A 21476-nucleotide genomic window follows, 5' to 3' on the forward strand; every position below is an offset into this window, starting at 1 on the left:
TGAAAGTAGGTGTTAGATAACACGTTGCCCTTCTTTCTAGCACTGGATTTCTATTACATTTTTTGGAAGAAAAAAAAACAGGTGGTAGGTAAAATATCTGGGAAAAGGACTTACCTAAGGTCCTGCAGCTCTTTGAGAGGGCTGTATTTTCAACATGAAGCTAAGATCAAGAAAACATGTTTCTCTTTATGTGTGTTTCTTCCTCTTTTCCTTATTAGCAAAGGATGCAAAATTCTTAACACGAATGGTAATGCTTCAGAAACTAGCCAGTGCATGGAATGTAGGTTTAAAAAATCAGGGAACAGTAACAATCAGGGAGGTGATATAGTTGAATGTGATTCAATGTGATTAGTAGGTAATCAGCGCCATTACGTCACTTTCGCTTCCGGCCTTTGGAACGTATAATAATATAGACTTTTCTTGATAGCAGGTGTTGGATAACACAAAGCCCTTCTTTCCAGCACTAGATAGACTTGTTAATGAAGTTCCTGCAGCTCTTTGAGAGGACAGTATTTTCAACATGAAGCTATGATCAAAAAAATGGGGACATGATCTCAAGAAAAGGAAGTGCAAGATGAACCTTAGAAAGTATTAATTTACCGAAAGAGTAGAGGATGGATAGGGACGAATGCCCCACACACAAGCAGTCTGCCTTAAGCACAATTTACATTTCTAGATGTCCCATATAACATGGCAGCTCCTCACATTTTGAGTTCAGCTTCTCTTTAAAAAGATCATGGTGACATCTAAAAACAGAACAAAAAACATTGCTAAGTGTTTTGAATAAAAAGCCAGGATGAAGAACACAGGAACATGACTTCAAAGTGAGCATGGGGAAAGTTCAAAACGAATCTTAGAAAGTATTATTTTACTGAAAAGGTAGTGGCACACATACTCAAAGGGGTTAGCATTATAGCTTGCTTCTGTGTTCTTCACCTACAGCAGCCCTTTTCCCAGGCCTTCTGGTACTGGGCTGCTCCAAGGTCTTTTACACAATGCTATAGTGCCTGGCTACCACGCCAGGGCATGCACAAGAACAGCAAACGGTTACTTGCAGTTGGCAGACAGGCAGGGTGGTCCAATGGCAGTCCAGGTTCAGTGCAGAAAATGTTTAGGGAGTAGTCAGGATCAAATCCATGGCCAAAAGGCAGGCTGAGTTCAGATCGTAGTCCAAAGTCCAATCCAAGGTTGATAACAAGGGAATCCAAACTTGCTGGCAGGGCGGGGATCAAGGTCAAGGCACAGGAACAAGGCAGGCAAACAGGGAGTCTGAAGCACGTGTTGCAAGCACTGTCACAAACATGACACTAAGGACTTGGCAAGCTTAAAGCAGGTTTGGTCTACACCCAGAGGCTGTGTCTACATCAACCACCCTGCAGGTGGACAGTCAGACAGTGTTGCTCAGCTAAAACCAGGATGCTGAAATGAGGCCAGCAGCTGCCAAGGAACAGGAGCCTTTCACGTACAGGTAACAGTAGTCAATGTTTGGAATAGACTTTTTACCAGAGTTAGTGAGTCAGTCAAGAGTAAGTGGATTCAAACATGCTTGGGACAAACATAGAGCTACACTAGGATGAAAAAAATGGGTTTAGACTCAAAGGACCACTTGGCCTTTTTGCCTTTATTCTTCTGTGGTTTTATGTTTATATGCCAAATAGCATCATCTGCAGTAAAAGCAAAAATGACCCAGTTCAGTCAGATACACAAACACCTACTGGGAATGTAGGTCTGCTTATTCAGATTATCTTATTGATTATAGTGGCTGACTCGGGGGAGATATGATCCTTCCTCAAGTGCTCACCATTGGTACCTGGTAAATTTCTTCAAATCACTGAAACAATTTTTCTGGACATTGTGCATATTGGTTTTTTGGTTATTCGAAGATTCGGCTGTATCTGTCTGCTTGCTCCTACGTCTGACATTTCATAAATATTTAAGGGGCAGAGTCACCCAATGATGTCATCTCGTGACCCTGCCCCCTTGTGATGAAACAATCCAGCATGCCTTGGTCGATGACATCACAAGAAGGCGGGGCCACCCGGTGAAGTCACCAGGTTGCCCTTGTCCTTAGCCATTTAAGAAATGCCAGATGGAGGAGCAGGCAGACGGCGGGAGACTTAGATGAGACTGGAGGTCTTTTTGTTTTTTAAATTTTCTGGTCCGGCAGTGCGGCAGGCATCGTGATTGATGATGGATTTACTTCGGGAAACATTATTGTTGATTTTTTAATAAAGGTCAAAAACTCGTGTTGTGTCTTTATTCACTTTTGGAATGGGTATGGGTACTATGTAGTACCCCATACTTTTTCACATTGGGGGTGGGTCCATGTTGAGGGCATGCGGCCTGGTATGGTTCAGTAGGGGGCGGTTGCTCGCCCCCCCCCCCTTTCCTAGCCTGCCAGGCTGCATGCTCCGATAAGAATCTGGTATGGATTTTGGTGGAGACCCCATGCTTTTTTTTCGTGGGATTCCCCTTAAAATCAATACCATACCTGTGGGGGTGGGGGAACACCACACAGTTTTTTTCTGAATTTTCTATTGCCAGCATTCTTTTGTTTACATTACAGCTCTCAGTGGGGAAGTCCCCCGACAGCTGACAGATGATAAGCCATCAATTGTTAATGCTTCCCAGCCCACTCCTTAACAACCAGCTATTCTTCACACAGAATTCAAATTGGTCAATCATTTTTCGACCAATCCAAATTTAAATCATTCTGAGAATTTGGAATTCGTTAGAAAATGAATAAACAAAACAAAACTAAATGAATTCCTAAATTAATCTGTGAAACAAAATTAGTAACATAAGAAATCTATCCAAAACAAAACACATTTTTTCATTCTGCACATGTCTAGTATTTGCAATTCTTATTTGTTAATGACTCTCTGATGTTATACTACTTGTGTAGCCACACTTACGTACACTTATCTATAGGTGTGGTGTTTACCTCCTCCACTCCTTGCTTTTCCACGCTGAATGAATACCTGCACCCAGCTAGTAGCCAGCTTGCTTAAACCAGTTGCTGGAGCAGGCTTCAGTGCATGATGCATGCATGATGGTGCAGGCAGCTTTCATTACCAACAAAGACTGAATAAAAGTTGATAGCATTCCAGACTCTTCCTGGTTGCTTTTCTGTCTACCTTACCTGCTCTTCTTGATTGAATTAATTATAGTCTGTAGCCAACAGGGAGGTGATTAGAGCAGGGAAAATTGGGAAACACAGCAACCAGTAAAGCCTCGTACACACGCAACGAATTTCCGCCGACCGGTCATCCGTCTTTTGTCCACAGTGGTGTCTGTTGGTTGGAATGTGCTCTAGACTGCACACAAATTTTCCCGCACGACAGAATTCTACTTCAGAAGTGATGTCATGTGTTGGATTGCTTTCTTTGTGTTCTTTCATCTCTGAGCATGCCTAGTCTTGCTCATAAAATTTTTCCCCATCGAAATCTGTACTAATGAGACGAAAATTGGACGTGTTTTGACGGTCGACAAAAATTATAAGGCCTGCACACCAGGATTTTTTCGGCCGAAAAGTCGGAGTCGGTTGTCGGAAGCACCATACTAACAAGCCGAAAATCGGCAGATTGGTCGTCGGACGAAATTTCCCGGCCGAATTTCTACTCGTGTGTACAGGCCTTAAGAGTCCTAGTCCTTTATACTCTACTGCAGTGCTCATCTTTTGAGATAAACCAGGCAGTACATACTATACAGGAGGTGCCTTCACTACCATGCATGCATGGCGCATGGTATGCCTATGGCTGCAGTGGACACAGGTTTGCTTTGAGAAGGCATCTGATGCAGCTTCATTCACAGTTCAGGTTGAATATTGACTTATGCAAACATGCTTCCATATTTAAACGATGAGATATTCAGTGCACAATGTAACCTTGATCCATTCCCTTTTTTAAAAGGGAAATACCCATTCTATAGTCAAACCAAACAAACGGTCCCTGTATCAAGCAGCATACCCTGAAGCTTCCTCATTTTCATGCATGGCAGGATTCTATCTATTGTTTTTTTTAGCATAGGCATTTTTGGAAGGTTCCCCATGCTGTAAAGAGATCCAAATACCATGCAACAAAAAGTGTCATCTCAGGTACCTTTCTGACTTTTAGTCCTGGAGAACCTAAACTCCCACAGCAGTGATAAAGTGACACTTGCAAACCTTTTGACCTACCTTTGTTAGTAAAGAGTGTCAAGATCAAAATGAGAAAGTCTTCAAATCAATGTAACTGCAATCTTTTAGTCGGTAGCATTTTAGAAGAACATTCAAAGCTAATAATATGCAGATTAATGTCTTCAGATCAGTTTGTTCTCATGCGGTATAATATTTTAGAATCTGCCATTGAAGTGGAAGGTAATACAGTTCACCCAGCTTACAGATGAAGTAATTCTTCTGGAGTTTCATTTGTATATTACAGCTTCTCTTTAGAATTTGTCTTCCTCTATCACATCAACCTCCCCAGAACATCTGTACCTACAGTGTGATTTTCAAGCCTGCATATCCGCAGAGAGAGGGGTTCACTGCTCTCTGCTTTACACTTTAATTCATCATATTTGCTTTAGCAGAGGCTGTAATGAAAAGTGCATTATATTGTCACAAAGCAGGCTGCCTAAGCTGTTAAACCTGCTTGAAAAGAACATAAATCCAAGATGGTTATCGTAGAAAGCACCAATCCATTTCTTACGTAAATGTCTATAAAATGTATATTAACTGCATTTTCCTTAAATCTATCTTAATATCTTATCAACACTGTTCTGGCAACTGAAAGAAAAAAAAATGATTGAAAAACAAATAGGAAGACATTTCAAGCAATGTATATACATATGAATGTTTTCACTTTATTTTAATTAAACTCCTGCATACCATCCTATAAGATAAAACACATTTGATGTTCTCGCATGCATATAAGCCATGAATTCTCATCTTCCCTGCATTGTGAATTGCTGCAGTCATAAGTGTGGCATAAAGCATAATAATATCCTTTTTTTTAACAGATCGTATTATTCACTGGTTTCTGATTTACTGCATGACTATACTCCATAGCAGTGAGCTATCATTTTACAGGAGCAGACAGTTGTCATTGTGTTAACATTTATATGGAATCTATAGGACAAGGTTATTCAGTTGTTCCTAATGTGTACATAAAAATATACAAAAGTATTTTAACCACTTTAAGACCGGAAGGATTTGTCCCCTTTGACCAGGCCACTTTTATTTCAACTTGGCACTGCGTGACGTTAACTGACAATTGCGCGGTCATGCAACGCTGCACCCAAACAAAATTTACATCCTTTTTTCCCACAAATAGAGATTTCTTTTGGTGGTATTTGATCACCTGTGCGATTTTCATTTTTTGCACTATACACAAAAAAAGAGCAACAATTCTGAAAAAAAAATCAATATTTTTCACATTCAGCTATATGACATTCCCCAAAAAAAAAATAAAAAATCAAAATGTTTTAACATCTTAGGCCAATTTGTTTTCTGCTACATATTTTTGGTAAAAAAAAAAATCGCAATAAGCATACTTTGATTGGTTTGCACAAAAGTTATTGCGTCCACTAACTACAGGAAAGATTTATGTCATTTTTATATATTTTTTTTAGTAGTAATGGCGGCGATCTGCGACTTTTTGCGGGACTGCAACATTGCGGCGGACAGATCGGACCCCTGACTGACATTTTTGACACTTTTGGGGGGACCAATGACATTACTACAGTAATCAGTGCTAAAAATATGCACTGTTACTGTAATAATGACACTGGCATGGAAGGGGTTCAACTTTATTGGTGATCAAGGGGTTAAATGTGAGCTTAGGGGAGTGATTCTAACTGTGGGGGGCGTGGCTTCTGAAATTATCATAGAGACCTGTGATCCTATATAGAAGGATCACATGCGCTCTATGGTCATCCCCCCCCCCCCGCTTCTCTCTCAGCGGGGAGCGATTATGGGTGCCAGGCGGCAATCGGAGCATCGGCTTCCCCGCTGATGAGCGGGGGCGGAAGTGTGCGGCTGGGGGGGGGGGGGTTGCACGCTTGCCCCCTAGCCTCCTGCTCACGACCGCCGTACAGTTACGGTGATTCGCGCAGGAGCAGCTGCCTGCCGCAGTACATCTGCGGCGGGCGGTCGTAAAGAGGTTAAAGGGGAAAGGATGAGGGCTGTACCCAAAAACTGTTTTATTACATTACATAGGTGATTCAAATTTCACTTGTTGGTAAAGTAATCCTCGCCATACACTAGTCTTTAGAAATCGTTCAAACGCGTTTTAGAAAAAGGAACACACGGTTGTAAGAGCAAGAGGTATTGCCATCGTGTAATGACCAATTTTTAAACAATAAATTATTCAAAGGACATAAATGAATCTGTTTTTTTTTTTTTTTTGTCACATATGCACAGTACAAACAGTTTTTTTTTTTTTTTTTAAAGCAAGAAACACAATAATCTTTCAATTTATTGTTTGTTCGGGAGAAGTTTTCCAAACTTTTTCTTAAATTTTTTGACTCAAAAAAGTCAAAACAAATTTTCTATTTGTGCCCATTAACTGGAGAAAAAATAAACAAACTGTCCAAATGACAGGTTTTCAAATAATTTTTCGTCAAGTGTATGGGCACCATAACTCCTCCTCTGTAGTAACTCCTCTTCTTCTTTTTCATTGCAGGTAAATAATGGATTTCAAGCAGAAGCAATGTGCCATCATTTAATTCTTGAGGAAGAAGAGGTGCTGGCAGTGGTTGAAGTTGTTGGTCTCCCACTGTGGTGTTTGTCTTCAGTGATGGTTTCCCCTACTTTAAACGTCCTAATGTATCTGTGCACATTGCTCTTGTCAATAGTGTCAGCCCAATATTCTGTAGCCCTATGTGGATGGCCGACAGCCTGTACCCCACCTTCGTCAAGAACTTACGGCATGTTGCTTCTGCTTTGAACTTATTTACCTGCGAATAAAAAGAAGAATAAGGCCTCTTTCACACGGGCGTTCCGTATGTCTGTATATCCCCCCATCTGTTTGCGGGTGATATACGGACATAATGCATGTCAATGGGATTGCAGATGTCAGTGGATGACCATCCGCTGACATCCGATTTGCCTCCTTTCAGTTCTGTTCCATTTTTTGGAACGGAACAGAACCCTATTTTTCTTCCGTTTAAAAAACGGAAAGGATGCAAAATCGGATGTCAGCGGTGTCATCCGCTGACATCCGCAATCCCATTGACATACATTATGTCCGTATATATCATCCGCAAACAGATGGGGTGATATACGGACATACGGACCGGATGACAAAAGTGTCATCCGTGTTCGTAAAAAAAAAAAAAAAAAAAGTGCCGGAGCGGATCGAAATATGGTCCGCTCCGTGTGAAAGAGGCCTAAGAAGAGTTATCATAGAAGAAGAGTTACTCTACCAACATGTGAAATTTGAATGACCTATGTAAATTGAGAAACGTTACCTGTGCATTACCTTTAGTACAGCCCTTGTATATCTTGCAAAATTGAAGGAATAAAACATGACAATTGCTGGAGACAGTTTAGTTCCATCCTACCTCAAATGCCTTTTATTTTTGTATTTTTTGTAAAGTCCCATATAGACATAATAGTATCGATATATTCCATGTTTGACCGGTGATGTGCATGCAGTAAGCTCTGATTTCAATGCTAGGAGGCACACTTCTTTTTTGCTTCATACAGAAATCTAGAGTAGGGTACAAGTATAGATTAGTCTGAGAAACTATCATAACCACTTAAGGACCATCCCACGTACATGTACTGCGGCAGGGCTGCCCTGAAGTGTAAAATCACATACCTGTATGGGATTTTTCTCAATCAGCTCTGGGGCGTGTGCTTGCCACCCGCAATCGTTGTCAGAGGAATGACAGAATGGCGCTCTGCCTATGTAAACAAGGCAGACCGTCGTTTTGTCAGACAGGAAGAGAGAGATCTTGTGTTCCTACTAATCAGGGACACAGATCTCTCTCTTCCTGCAGTCAGTCCATCCCCCACACAGTTATAAAGAACTCCCTAGGAGCACACAACCCTTAAATGTCCATAAATCTATCCCATAGTTTGTAGACACTATAACTTTTGCGCAAACCAATTAATTTTCGCTTTATGAATATGTAGCAGAATACAAATTGGCCTAAATTGATAAAGAAGTTAGATTTTTTTACATTTGTTATTGATTATGTTTTATAGCAGAAAGTAAAAAAAAAAAATATATATATATTTATTTTTTCAAAACTTATTTTGTTTATAGCGCAAAAAATAAAACCGCAGAGGTAATCAAATACCACCAAAAGAAAGCTCTACTTGTGGGTAAAAAAGGACATCAATTGTATTTAGGTACAGCATCACACGACCGGGCAATAGTCAGTTAAAGCAACGCAGTGCTGTATCACAAAAAATGGCCTGGTCATTAAGGGGGTAAAACCTTCCAGGGCTGAAGTGGTTAATACATGCTGTTTCTCCAGGTCTACTATTAAAAGTAATAAATAATCAAACATTTTAAATAATATACTTTAAAAATGAAAGTAAATGGAAGAAAAGCATTCTAAGAGCTTACTAATTCAGCAGAAAATCCCTAAGTCTGTGTAGAGTTGAACTTGATCTATTTACTTTTCTAATTTTCCATGTCCTTATATGAATCGGTCAATGTTGCAAACTAAACTACTTTAGTAACAGTATGGTTTTGAATATCTAAAAAAGAAAATGGCTAAAAAAGAAAATAGAAACATAGCTATTAGATCATGGTCATACATAACTTGTACCATTCTAAATATCTTGGAAGCCTTAGAAATGGAAAACCGTGCAAAAGTATGATCACAAAGGGGGGTTTATTAAAAAAGGAGCACTCAGAATCTGGTGTAGCTGTGCATAGTAGCCAATCAGCTTCTAACTTCAGGAAAAGAATTAGCCGCACATCCAGGGATTCCAATAGGTTTCAAATACCTTTATTTCCAAAAAGTTGCAAGTGATGACACCAAAGACACCAGCATAAAGTCTCGTAGACACGTTTCACACATTACATCTTGTGCTTAATCATTACAATGACTGTAGCTGACTATAGATCTTAAATAGACCGCCCCAATGAAAACAGGTGTACCGGGGGCGGTAACAATCAGCAGTTGTGCACAACTCAATTAATCACCTGGCCTCAGCCCCAAAGGGCATCTCAGTGGTGATTTAAATATAAAAATCAAGCTGAAGTTCCAGCCCATCGTGTGTACCGTGAACTCACCCATACACACAAAGACCGACAATCACATAGAAAAACGTTTAAAAAAATGTGTAACAAGTACCAATGAAAATCATTGGAAAAAATGTAAATACATACAACGTAACAAACAGAGAAAAATAATGACTATAACAAATGTAAGAACCTTTGTATAGTATGTGTATGTACCTGTATGTCGGTATACACCCACACATACCTGAATACACTTCCTACATGAATATACAAAAATAGGTACATAAAATCATTGTGTCTTCCATATGGTATACTATCACCACAGAAGGATGCCTGAACTAGTGCATCCATGTATACATTACAAGGAAACTATCCCCAACACATTAACCATGCGGACACATGTAATCCACCTAAAAGGAGAATAAACCATAATGTAAAGTATACCCAAAAAAAATAGTTTGTGGAAATGTGCCCATATAGAAATGTATGTGGATAACGGAACACTAGCATGATCATAAATATGGATCTTATAAAAATACTGAAAAATACATGGCATAGAGCAATGTGAAAAAAGAGGAAAAAAGGAACAGGGAAGGGAGAATGGGGGAGGGGAAAGGGTGAGAAAGGGGGGGGGGAAGAGAAAGAGGGGAAAGAAAAGAGGGGAGCTGCCACAACACATGACTGGAGATGTTATCAGATCTAAAAAAGGTACCTGGATCGCAGAATGGTGGGGGAAAGGCAACCACTAAATTTACTCATAAAAATGGCTAACATCCCACTCAAAGTTGAGTCCGAGCGGGATGCGACTCTGCAAATGGAAAATCCAAAATACTTCCTTACGGCAAAGGGATCGAAAGGCATCGCCCCCTCGCTTAGGTGTCCTGACCTTTTCAATGACTTGAACCCGCATGGCTGTTTTATCCCCATTGTGGCACCCATTAAAATGTCTGGGGATAAAACAGCCATGCGGGTTCAAGTCTTCTAACTTCAGCTTTTTTAATTAAGCTTTGGCAATTAACCTGGAAGCTGATTTTTATGCAGAGCTGCACCAGATTTTGCACTCTCCTCCATTTTGGTAAATAACCCCCAATGTTAAATTACTTCCTTAAGATATAAGATACACAAATAATGCCTGATTTACTAAAATTAAACTTGTGGTGCGATTCAGAATGGGTAGTGTCAATGTTCTCTTGCTTGCAAGAATATGCCCACTTGGTCTTGCATTCCTACCTATTTATTTGTGTGGGTAAACATAACCATCTTGGTGAACAGTGTGTAAGATGTAGATGCAATCCAACCAGTGGTGGCTGGTGCTCGGTAATTCGGGGGGTCGGCAAACCAATTTGGGGTAATTCAGGGGGCCCCCCGTGCTGCCAGCCAGCTGGCCTGCCTCCTTACCTCCTCCTGTCCGAGCCGGGGAGTGCTGGTGCTGGATGGCTGAGCCGCCTGCCGTTTATCTCCTCCCTCTTCCTGGTCAGTGGCCAGTAAGATTTCTTCTCCTTTTGGCCAATCGGGAAAGGGGTCTCACAACCCTCTTCCTGATTGGCTGGGAGGAGAATCAGTGTGACAATAGTGAATATTTATTCGCCCTTGCCATACAAATGGGTGGGCTCAGGGCGTAGTGCTCTGTGCCCCGAGACCACCCTTTTTTGAAGCCAATTAGAGCCTCTGGCTCTATTCACGTGCTTCAGAAAAAAAATCCCCTATTGAAATCCATGCGTCTGGCACCCTACATGTAGATTAGGGGGCCAGACACATAGACAGGGGGGGGGGGGCGGCGCCCCTCTGCCCCTAATGGACGGGCCGCCAATGATATCCAACTAGGGGTGTTTAGGTGGACTTTGTCACAAAGCAGAAAATCATGGAAAGTCCTACTCCCTTTCTCAAGTGACACATACTTGTTCCAGGGCTGTGACCCAGTGAATAATTATGAGGCATGTGAGTCAGAAAATGGTTGCTTCCATTTAGCCCAACCATACACATATATTTAATGCAGTATACGACATAGGATGATCATCAACAATAACGTTTGGAATGGGAAACGGTTGCATGCCTGTGGGCTACTTCTGACCCCACACACCTAACAATACTTGGTGAAAGAACTGATTGGTGAGCTGGGATGGATATCTCTGGCTGGTGGTCTCTGTGGTTCTCCTAAAAGGCCCTGAGGGTATCTGAACATGCATGCACAATCAATGTGATAACCCCTTTAGAAGTAATCTAGAAATTACAAAAGCTATATTTCCTACGATACAAGAATATCACATTGTTAGAAATAGACATGGCCCATAGACTCTAGCAAAGATACATATGAATATCACAATTCATTTTGGTGACTGATGGTATGATATCTCCGAAACGTCGCCTGAAATAAGAGACCCAGTTTTGACCTTTTTTAAAACAGAGCTATAAAATAGTATTCACTAATAATTTCTTCAACAGATATACTTTTATTCCTCTGCCATATCAGATAGTATTTTATAACTAGAAAACGTACAATTTCTGGGGAAATTGTGTGAAGTGTTCTTGCTGCCACCGGTAGTCTCCAGCTGGAGTCGCTCACCCTCTAACTATTTTCAGGCCCCACTCTAGTTTTGAACATTCCGCCATTCATTCCTATGGGGCCAATTTTGCCAAATTTCGCCACAAAAACAATGATATTTCACAAACCATTAGGCAAAACTTTCCAAAAAGTAAAAGCAACATGATCAGGAACGATCCCCTCGTTTCGGCATATTACTTGTCTATGTAGTTTAAAAACTGTGGGAAGAGTTGGGGTGCCAAATTTTCCCATAGGCTTCCACTATAATAAGAATAATATATGTGTGAAAGAAGGCAAGAACATTAAATATTAATATTAATATTATAATAATACAGGATCTATATAGTGCCAACAGTTTATGCAGCACTTTACAATATAAAAAAGGAGACAGTACAGTTACAATATAATAAAATATAAGAGGGTTAAGAGGGCCCGGCTCATAAAAGCTTACAATCTATAAACTGGAATAGTAAAATCAAATTAAATTTTTTTATACAAAAGTGGAAAAAAGCAAGGGGATACTTGATGCCTACAGCAACAAATAGACAGTGTCCCTGCATTTTCAAACTGAAGTTAGAAAAACAATAGACAGTGCATGGTTGTCTTGGACAACACAGCCCCTATCCCTTTTCTGCCCTTTTACAGAATTAAGGCAAAAGTAAACTGTGTTGGAATGTGTCCATCAATTCTTTGTATTACATTTTTAGGAATAAAATCTTTGAAGATATTCAGCGACATTTGAACACCGCTGGACTCCTCAACCGAGTTGTGTTTGACTTGGACAACCCAAGGTATAATAATTGCTTCCTTACTAACCTCTTCTATTACATGCTTCTACTAAGGCAGTGGTCTTCAACTCCAGTCCTCGGGGCCCACTAACAGGCCAGATTTTAAGTATTACCTTGGGGAGATGCAGACTAGAATACTGCAATCACTGAGCAGCAAATGAGATCACCTGTGATGTAATTTAGTTATCTTGCAAACCTGGCCTGTTAGTGGGCCCCGAGGACTGGAGTTGAGGACCACTGTACTAAGGAACTTTATTTTGGTTTTCTTTAACAATACCATCTTCTTACCTTTTATCCTAGATGCACTGCCACCTTATTCTGACTTTGTGTTGTCCTATGTGTGATTGTTAATGAAGTTGAAATTAATTTAATGGACATAAAGAGTGATGCAGGCATTCTTTAGAACTCTGTCGCTCCTCCACAATAAATGCCAGTGTGGGTGACAGATTTATGTACCTGTAAGGAACAGGTACTTGAATCTCTCACATGAAGAAAGGTGGTACTATGCTTAGAGTGTCCATCTCCTGCACCATTTACTTTCTGACAAGTAGATTCCCTGGCTGACAGCTTTAAGTAAACAAAGAGGAGGGAATGCTGGTGACATATTTGTCCAAATATGGCCATTGCCATATTAACCACTTCCATACCGCGCCATTGTAAAATGACGACGGCAGGAAGGCCTCCTCGATCCGGGCGGACATCATATGACAGCAGCCCGCTCTCGCCACTACTGCGCGCCCTCGGGGGCGAGCATCGCGTCAATGAGGGATGAAACTCGTCCCTCGGACATAGCCCATCCCTGATCAAGGTAAACAGCCAATGAAAATTGGCTGTTTACCACATGAGCTGCTCCAGCACGAGGTGCTCGTTCTCTCTGCAATGCGCGCCCTCGGGGGCGTGCAGCGTGGTGATCGGGGATGACTCTCGTCCCTCGGACAGAGCCCATCCCCGATCCAGGTAAAGAGCTGTCAATCACAGCCGGTCACAGAATGTCAACAGAGAACACGATAACTAGCTGTTATCGTGTTCTCCTCCTCACACACCGACCTTGTGTGAGGAGGAGATTGGGGCAACAGCTAGTTACCGATTACAGTGCACCCCAAAACACACTGATTGCCCCCCAATAAAGAGGACCTGTCACTTGCCCATCAAAGTACCTGTCACTAGCCCATCAAAGTACCTGTCACCAGCCCATCAGAGTACCCAAGTACCTGTCACCAGCCCATCAGGTACTCTGATTACAGGTACTCGGGTACTCTGAGGGGCTGGTGACAGGTACTCGGGTACTTTGAGTACCTGTCATCAGAGTACCCGAGTACCTTTCATCGGAGTACCCGAGTGCCTGTCTCCAGCCCAGAGTGCCCGAGTACCTATCTGCACCCCATCAAATTACCCGTGTACCTGTCTCTAGCCCATCAGAATACCCAAGTACCTCACTGAAGCTCATCAGAGTACCCGAGTACCTTTCTGAAGCCGATCAGTGTACCTGAGTACCTATCTGCAGCACATGCCTCCTAGATTATGTGTTGGGGTGTTTGCTTTCCAAAATGTGGTAATTTTGTGGGGGTTTCCATTGTCCTGGGGTTCCAGGGCCTTCAAAAGTGTGATTGGTTGTAATGAAATTATATGTGTAATTTATGCTCCTAGAACACCTGACGGTGCTCCTTGCATGTTCGGCCTCTGTATGTGGTTATGCTGTGACAAAGTCCCACATATGTGGTATTGATATACTCAGGGGGAGTAGTAAAATGTATTTTGGGGTGTCATTTTTGCTATGTACATGCTATGTGATAGAAATATCTTATAAATTGACAACTTTGTGTAAAAAAAAAATGCGTTTTCATTTTCTTTCCACATTTTCCAAACACTTGTGGAAAAAAATGACATGTTCAATAGACTCATTATGACTCATAGAATATACATTGGGGTGTTTGCTTTCCAAAATGGGTTCATTTTGTGGGTAATTCCTTTGTCCTGGTGCTCCAGGGCCTTCAAAATTGTGATAGGTCGTTAGGAAATTATATGTGTAATTTATGCTCCTAGAACACCTGACGGTGCTCCTTGCATGTTGGGCTGTTTAAAAGTCTCACACATGTAGTATTGCCATACTCAGGAGGAGTAGCAGAATGTATTTTGGGGTGTAATTGCAAGTATGCATATACTGTTTGTGAGAAATAACTTTTTATTATGACAATTTTGTGTAAAATAAAAATAATTTCTTAATTTTCCCAAGAATTGCGGGGAAAAATTACAACTTCAAAAAACTCACCATGCATCTTACTAAATACCCTGGAATGTCTACTTTCCAAGAAGGGGTCATTTGGGGGGTATTTGTACTGTCCTGACATTTCAGGGCCTCAAGAAATGGTAAATCAGGTGTGATCAATTTTCAATGATTGGCACCATAGCTTGTAGACTCTTTAACTTTCACACAGACTAAATAATAACCACTAATTTGGGTTATTTTTACTAAAGATATGTAGAAGTATAAATTTTGGCCCAAATTTTTTGAAAAAAAATTACTTATTTGCAAAATGTTATAATAGAAACAAAAACAAAATGTGTTTTTTTCAAAAATTTCGCTTTTTTTCCACTTATATCGCAAAAAAATAAAAACCCAGTGGTGATTAAATACTACCAAAATAAAGCTCTATTTGTGTGAAAAAAATGATAAAAAATTTGATTGGGTACAGCATTATATGACTGAGTAATTATCATTCAAAGTGTGAGAGCGCCAAAAGCTGAAAATTGGTCTGGGCAGGAAGGGGGTGTAACTGCTCTGTATGGAAGTGGTTGAGGTAATGACATCCACCAGCATTCTCACGCTTTGTTCACTTTCAGCTGTTGGACGGGGAATCTCTTGGCTGCCAGCCGAATAGGGCTGGAGACAAGTCATCTGCTGCTATGATGCCAGTGGCTGCCAGATTCATTTTTCATGACAGCTTCCAAGGAGAAAATGACACAATCTGACCACTGGCCTCTATCTGTACTCCAACTCAGAGATGATCTTATTTACCTCCAGTTTGCCTATCCTCAAACTGGTGGTGATTACCAACCTGTTAACTGGTGGCAATTCAGCCATAGCAACAGATTCTAAAAGGGACAGTAGTAAGAGTTACCTGAATCTGGTGCATGTGTGGGAAAGTATAAAAAAACTGTCACAACTTCAAGGCTTTTATAATTAAGGTGCAGTTCATTTTAATGGGCCCATACTGCCAAAAAATGTTGCACCGCTTTATTGAATTCCCTTGAAGGTGTGTAAGGGTGGGCAATGAAAAAAAAGAGCTGACTGACATAAATTAATATATACCAAACAGAGCAAGAACATGTGGTCTAGTATGGAAGGTACGTGATTGGCAGGTAAAGAGCAAGGCTTGTAAACTAAAGGGGTTGTAAAGTCAGAAGGTTTTTCCTAATGCATTCTATGCATTAAGATAAAAAGCCTTCTGTGTGCAGCAGCCCCCCTCAACCTAATACTTACCTGAGCCCATCTAGATCCAGCTATGTTGCAGGCATGTCTCGGCTGCCTGGGACTCCCCTCCTCATTGGCTAAGACAGCAGCAGCGCTATTGGCTCCCACTGTTGTCAATCAAAGTCAGCCAATCAGGAGAGAAAGATGGCGGGGGCGGGCCACAGCTCTGTCTCTGAATTGACACAGGGAACTATGACTCAGCTCAGGTGCCCCCATAGCAAGCTGCTTGCTATGTAGTCACTCAACAGAAGGGAGGGACCAGGAGAGTCAGCGAGGAACCCAAGAAGAGGAGGAACAGGGCTGCTCTGTGCAAAACCATTACGCAGGGCAGGTAAGTATAACATGTTTATTATTTTTAATTAAAATGAAAAGGAAATTTTACAATCACTTTAAAGTAGAACTTTGGGCAAAACTTTTTTTTTTTTTTTTTTTTTTTTTAGATAGAGCAAGGGATGGTTATATATTTTTTTAGCAGTCTGTGTCCCATTGAGGATATTTCCCTTCACTTCGTGTCCCATAGAAAAACAGGAAGTGAGAGGAAATCCCTGTAAATTAGGGAAATTACTTGGGGACCCCAAGGTCACAAGAACTAGTGTCCGCATTGGAAGATTTTCCCATTACTTTTCTGGGGAAAATCAACATTTGGGATTATTTTTTACTTTTACTTTCAATAATAATGGTAAACGGGACAGATAGAGAGGATGAATCACCTTAACGGGGGCACAGACAACAATAACAACTGACAGGTATTCTAATCCCTCTCCACTCTGTTTTGCCTTTACTTATACTTTAAGTGGTATGTATTGTTCCAGAGAAATAAAAATGTATACATTGAAAATATGATATCTACAAATGTGGGAGTAAATTAATAAATTAAAACACATCTAGGTATTTATTAGGAGGTGATCAATGGACATGTTGATTATTATTGATTATTATTATTAGTCAATAGCTAATAAGAAAACTCTCTCTAAAATTAGAGCTTTGCAGGTCTTATACAGCTGTCTTTGATTCATCTTAAGATTTGCTTTTATGTTTCCAGCATTGCAGAAGGTTGTGAAGAGATGAACTGTTTGAAGTTCTTTTCCAAATTTGAATCTGGGAATCTTAGAAAAGCTATACAAGTGCGTGAGTAAGTAACTGACCCAAGTTTGTGGGGGTGAAGAATGTTTTCATGGGAACCATCAAAAGCAGTCATTTTTTAGGTACTGGGAACTTGGCCTATTTTATCATGGCATGCAGAAAAAATATTTTGGACCTCATACCTTCTAATCTATCCCAAACATGTAAACTTAAAGAGGAACTAGACCCTCCTATCCTTTTCAGCCAAGGAATCTGCCCTCTTAGCCTCTGTTTGATCTGCAACTGCCATGGTGCTGCACATGTGATCAGTTATGACACCGACCATTTGATGGTTAACTGTTTTGTTGAAAGCACAAGCAGATGTGACTGTTGGTATTCCTGGCATGCTGGGAATGTAACATGTTTTTTTAAAACATTGAATCAATGGGTTTAGTCCTGCTTTAAAAGCGGTAGTATCGTCACTTTTTAACTTTTACCTACAGGTAAGCCTATAATAAGGCTTACCTGCAGGTAAAATTAATATCTCCTAAACCTGCAAGGTTTAGGAGATATTCGCCCTGCATGCAGCCGCTGACACCAGCGGCACATGCGCCCGACCTTCAGAGCTCCTTGCTGGCTCCTTGACGTCATTGCGGCTCCGGCCACTCACAGCACCAGAGCCGCCGAACCCGGAAGAGATGCCGAGGGAACATGACAGCTCCCTCAGCGGTGTCCAGGCGACCATGTCGGGACTTCGTTTTAGGGTATTTCATAATGAGCTAGTATGCGTTGCATACTAGCTTATTATGTCTTTGTCCTGCAGGGTTTTTTTTTTTTTGGTGAGGATACAACCGCTTTAACAGTTACATTCCTGGTAGAGGAACCTAATGTACCCCAAACATGTAACCTAAACTTAACTGTCACATATGTACTGTACCTAGTAGATGAAGTGATGAGGATGGTCCCTCTTCAGGGCCACTGGTAAAGTGAACAGTTGACGCGATCACAGGAGTGTCACGAGTGCCTAGTAGTTCTTGGAAGTATGGTATGGGTAGATAGGCTAAACCTCATCAGAGGCAAGCTGGGCAGCAGAAGGTCAGCAGAGAATGGCCGCGTGGATGATCAGTTGAGACTGGCTAGGCAGCGGGCAAATGATTAGCAGATATTGGCTAGGCAGTAGGGAGATGATTAGCAGGGACTACCTGGGAACCAGTCAGATGATCAGCAGCAAAGTCAGGCAAGTCGAAGTGGTAACTTGCGGTCAGATTTGGTATAGTCATGTAGGCAGAATCATAGTCAGAATTCAGGCTGGAGTTGAATAGATGAGCAGACCAAGAACGGAAGGAGCAAGCAGAAGTATAGTACAGGTGCACGCCAAGGTCAGTACAGGCAGAAAGGCAGAAATCAACAGTAGTCAAGGCAGGCTGGGTAGTCAGATACAGAGTTGCAGATAGCCGGTTTTACAGGAACGCTGTAAACAAGTGTAGCATCCTACTAGCATAAGCTGCTAGGTAAATCTATCCTTTGGTTCCTTCTGTAATCAAGAGAGCAGTAATCACTTGCTCTGGACTACTCATGGTTTCACAGACTGAGAGTTTGTTTTCCCTTGGCTTTGGAAGAAGTTTCCAGAGCTTAGGGCAGGAAATTCAAATAACTAGTCAGAATATTTAAGATGCCTGGTCAACCCCTGGGGGTGTGTGCCCAGAACGTGGTCTAGGAGGTGCTAAATAGCCTGAAACCCTGGGAAGACGGTTCTTTTCCTCATCAGGGAAAGTTCCAAGAGCCTCAGTGAGGCTGCTTGCCCCTCTAGGCATCCTATGAACTAAGTTTCTGTTCTCGAGGGTCTCAGCTGTGGCAGGCCCGGAGACCTGGGAATAATATGGAACTGGATGCAGGATTTGTTTACATGGGGATTGGGGAGGGAGAGTCTCACTCAATGGACCGTGTCTGGAGGAAGCCGAAAGGAGACTAGGGGCTTTTGAGTAAAGACCCTAACTGACCCCCTTTTGACTGTAGCACCCTAAAATTGAATTGGTTATATATAGCTGTGCAGCTGTGTAGGGTAAACAGAGGCCAAAGAGGCTCATCTCATGATTGCTTTGAGCCCTTAGACCATCCCATATCCACAATGAGAAAAGTGTCCTCTGATGTTACTGAGCATTTTGGAGTATCCCATGCCCTAACCCCTCACCGTTTACATGTTCCACAAACAATAAATTACAAAAAGACAATTCATATACTGTTTATTGGTGCTTGAGTGAATGGACTGTTGCTTGGGTGACTGGTGGCCTCTGTACTGTTTGGAAAGGAAGCAGTTGATACCAGCAGCCCCTGCTGGGGTAGCGCTACACAATGCTGATGCCTAAACATTCCTAAATGCAAGGAATGCATTAAGGCAAAAAATGTTTATCCTTTAGAACCACTTTAACCCAATCCTCCCTGTAATCCTAATTCCAATTCTAATGTAACTTTAAAAACTGCCTAGAATTTGCTCCTTGACTTTGACACTGAAATAATCCCATACCCAAAACCTCGAACCCTTGTGCCAAGACCTTACCACATCAGTATAGTACACTAAGTACAGTGGCATTTTTTTTTCTTCTTAAATGCATTTATGAAGCAGTTTGGAAGGATTTGGAACACAGTTTTGAATTTTAATTTTTTGACCTTGTGTTCACTTTATTACTATACTAGACATGCTTACATTTGCATCTTTTTTGGGTAAACACAGCATGCCACGTTTTAATAAATGTGAATGCAAACAAAAATAACTTAAAATTCTCTAAAAAGCGAGCCATTTCTCTAAAAAAACTGAAAGCATGCTGCGTTTACTTTTGTACTTCTTTGTATTGTTAGATCTATAATTGGATTGTCATGTTTTAGTGTGTACAGTATTTCATATTTACTTTACAAAGATAACCTGTAGGATCTACAACCAGTTAAAGAGTCAGGCTGCAGAACAGTTGCAAATTGTCTTATTTGTCTTTGCTTAAATTTAACAAGATACTGGCTTTATATCACTCTCTACTTTGTTCTCTCTAGATGTCAATTATGTGCTGCAACAAGATTTCAATGATGACAGATTGTAAAATTATAAAGTACATTGTAATAAATGTAGTCTCACTGTATTGTCTTGTTTTTTCTTTTTTTACCTTGTTATTTCAGGTTTGAATATGACCTGATTATGAATGCAGATGTCAACACCGATCAACATCATCAATGGTTCTACTTTGAAGTCAGTGCAATGAAAGCTAATGTCCCATACCGCTTCAATGTCATAAACTGTGAAAAATCGAACAGCCAGTTTAACTATGGTGAGTGCTTATCAAAACTTTTTTTTCTACATTACCTTCTGATGTGTGCTCTATATACCTTTTTTTTTTTACCATCCTTTTGCATTGCACTATGCTGCTCATTAAGCAAGTGCTGTGATCAGTGCTGATATCCTTATCAACTCCTGCAAATGACAGGGGAAAGTGGCAGGTATGAAATCTTTGCATCCAACATCTCTAGGATCTTGGATGTGCACGGATGAGCACCTAGTACAAAAGTTCATCTCACTTAAAGTGATTGTAAAGTCTTGTTTTTTTTTTCTTTTAAATATTAAACATGTTATACTTACCTCCTCTGTGCAGTTGGTTTTGCACAGAGCAGCCCGGATCCTCCTCTTCTTGGGTCTCTCTTGGGTGCTACTGGCCCCTCCCTCCTATTGAGTGCCCCCACAGTAAGCAGCTTGCTATGGGGGCACTCAAGCAAAGTCACAGCTTCCTGTGTCCATTCAGACACAGAGCCGCACCTGGCCCCACACCTCTCTCTCTCCTGATTGGCTGAATGACTTTGACATCAGTGGGAGCCAATTGCGCCACGCTGTTGTCTCAGCCAATGAGGAGGGGAGTATCAGGCAGCTTAGACAATCCTGCAACATTTCTGGATAAAGACGAACTCAGGTAAGTATTAGGGGGGCTGAAGGGGTCTGCTGCACACAGAATGTTTTTTTGTTTTTTTTTTTTTTAACTTAATGCATAGAATGCATTAAGATAAAAAAAAAAAAAAAAAAAAAAAACCTTCTGCCTTTACAATCCCTTTAAAGCCGAATTCCAGCCTAAACCTAACCAGTCGGAAAAAGGCTCCCCGCCCCAACACTGCTATTGCTCCAGTGCTGTAATACACACATCAAGCAACATCCCTAGGATAGAATTGCCTATTAGAAGGCTGTCATAACTGTTTGATGGATAAAATACTAAATATACCTTTTCCTCACATTTTCCTATTACCTGTTAAAGGAGAAGTACAGCCGTAGCTCGTTTGGCTGTACTTCTCCTCTGAATCACAGGAGTGCAGTCTTAAGCCCCGTACACACGATCAGATTATTGAACGATCTGTCGTCCGTTTTTTGTTGCATGCTAGTCTGATGTGGAAAGTGAAGAGAT

At 41.1% G+C, this 21476-nt stretch overlaps 1 protein-coding gene across 1 annotated transcript in view; it reads left to right on the plus strand.

Annotated features, from left to right (window-relative positions):
* AGBL1 (AGBL carboxypeptidase 1) overlaps positions 1-21476 on the plus strand; it is a gene marked incomplete at its 5' end in the record, with an annotated part of 1093821 nt that overhangs the window by 283079 nt on the left and 789266 nt on the right. The window contains 3 exons of the mRNA XM_082254318.1: positions 12432-12515; positions 17027-17116; positions 20212-20360. Of these exons, the coding sequence (XP_082110444.1) occupies positions 12432-12515; positions 17027-17116; positions 20212-20360 (323 nt within the window). The remainder of the gene's footprint in view (positions 1-12431; positions 12516-17026; positions 17117-20211; positions 20361-21476) is intronic.

This window comes from Pelophylax lessonae (assembly GCF_965119305.1).
Source record: "Pelophylax lessonae genome assembly, chromosome: 4".
Lineage (NCBI taxonomy): Eukaryota > Metazoa > Chordata > Amphibia > Anura > Ranidae > Pelophylax > Pelophylax lessonae.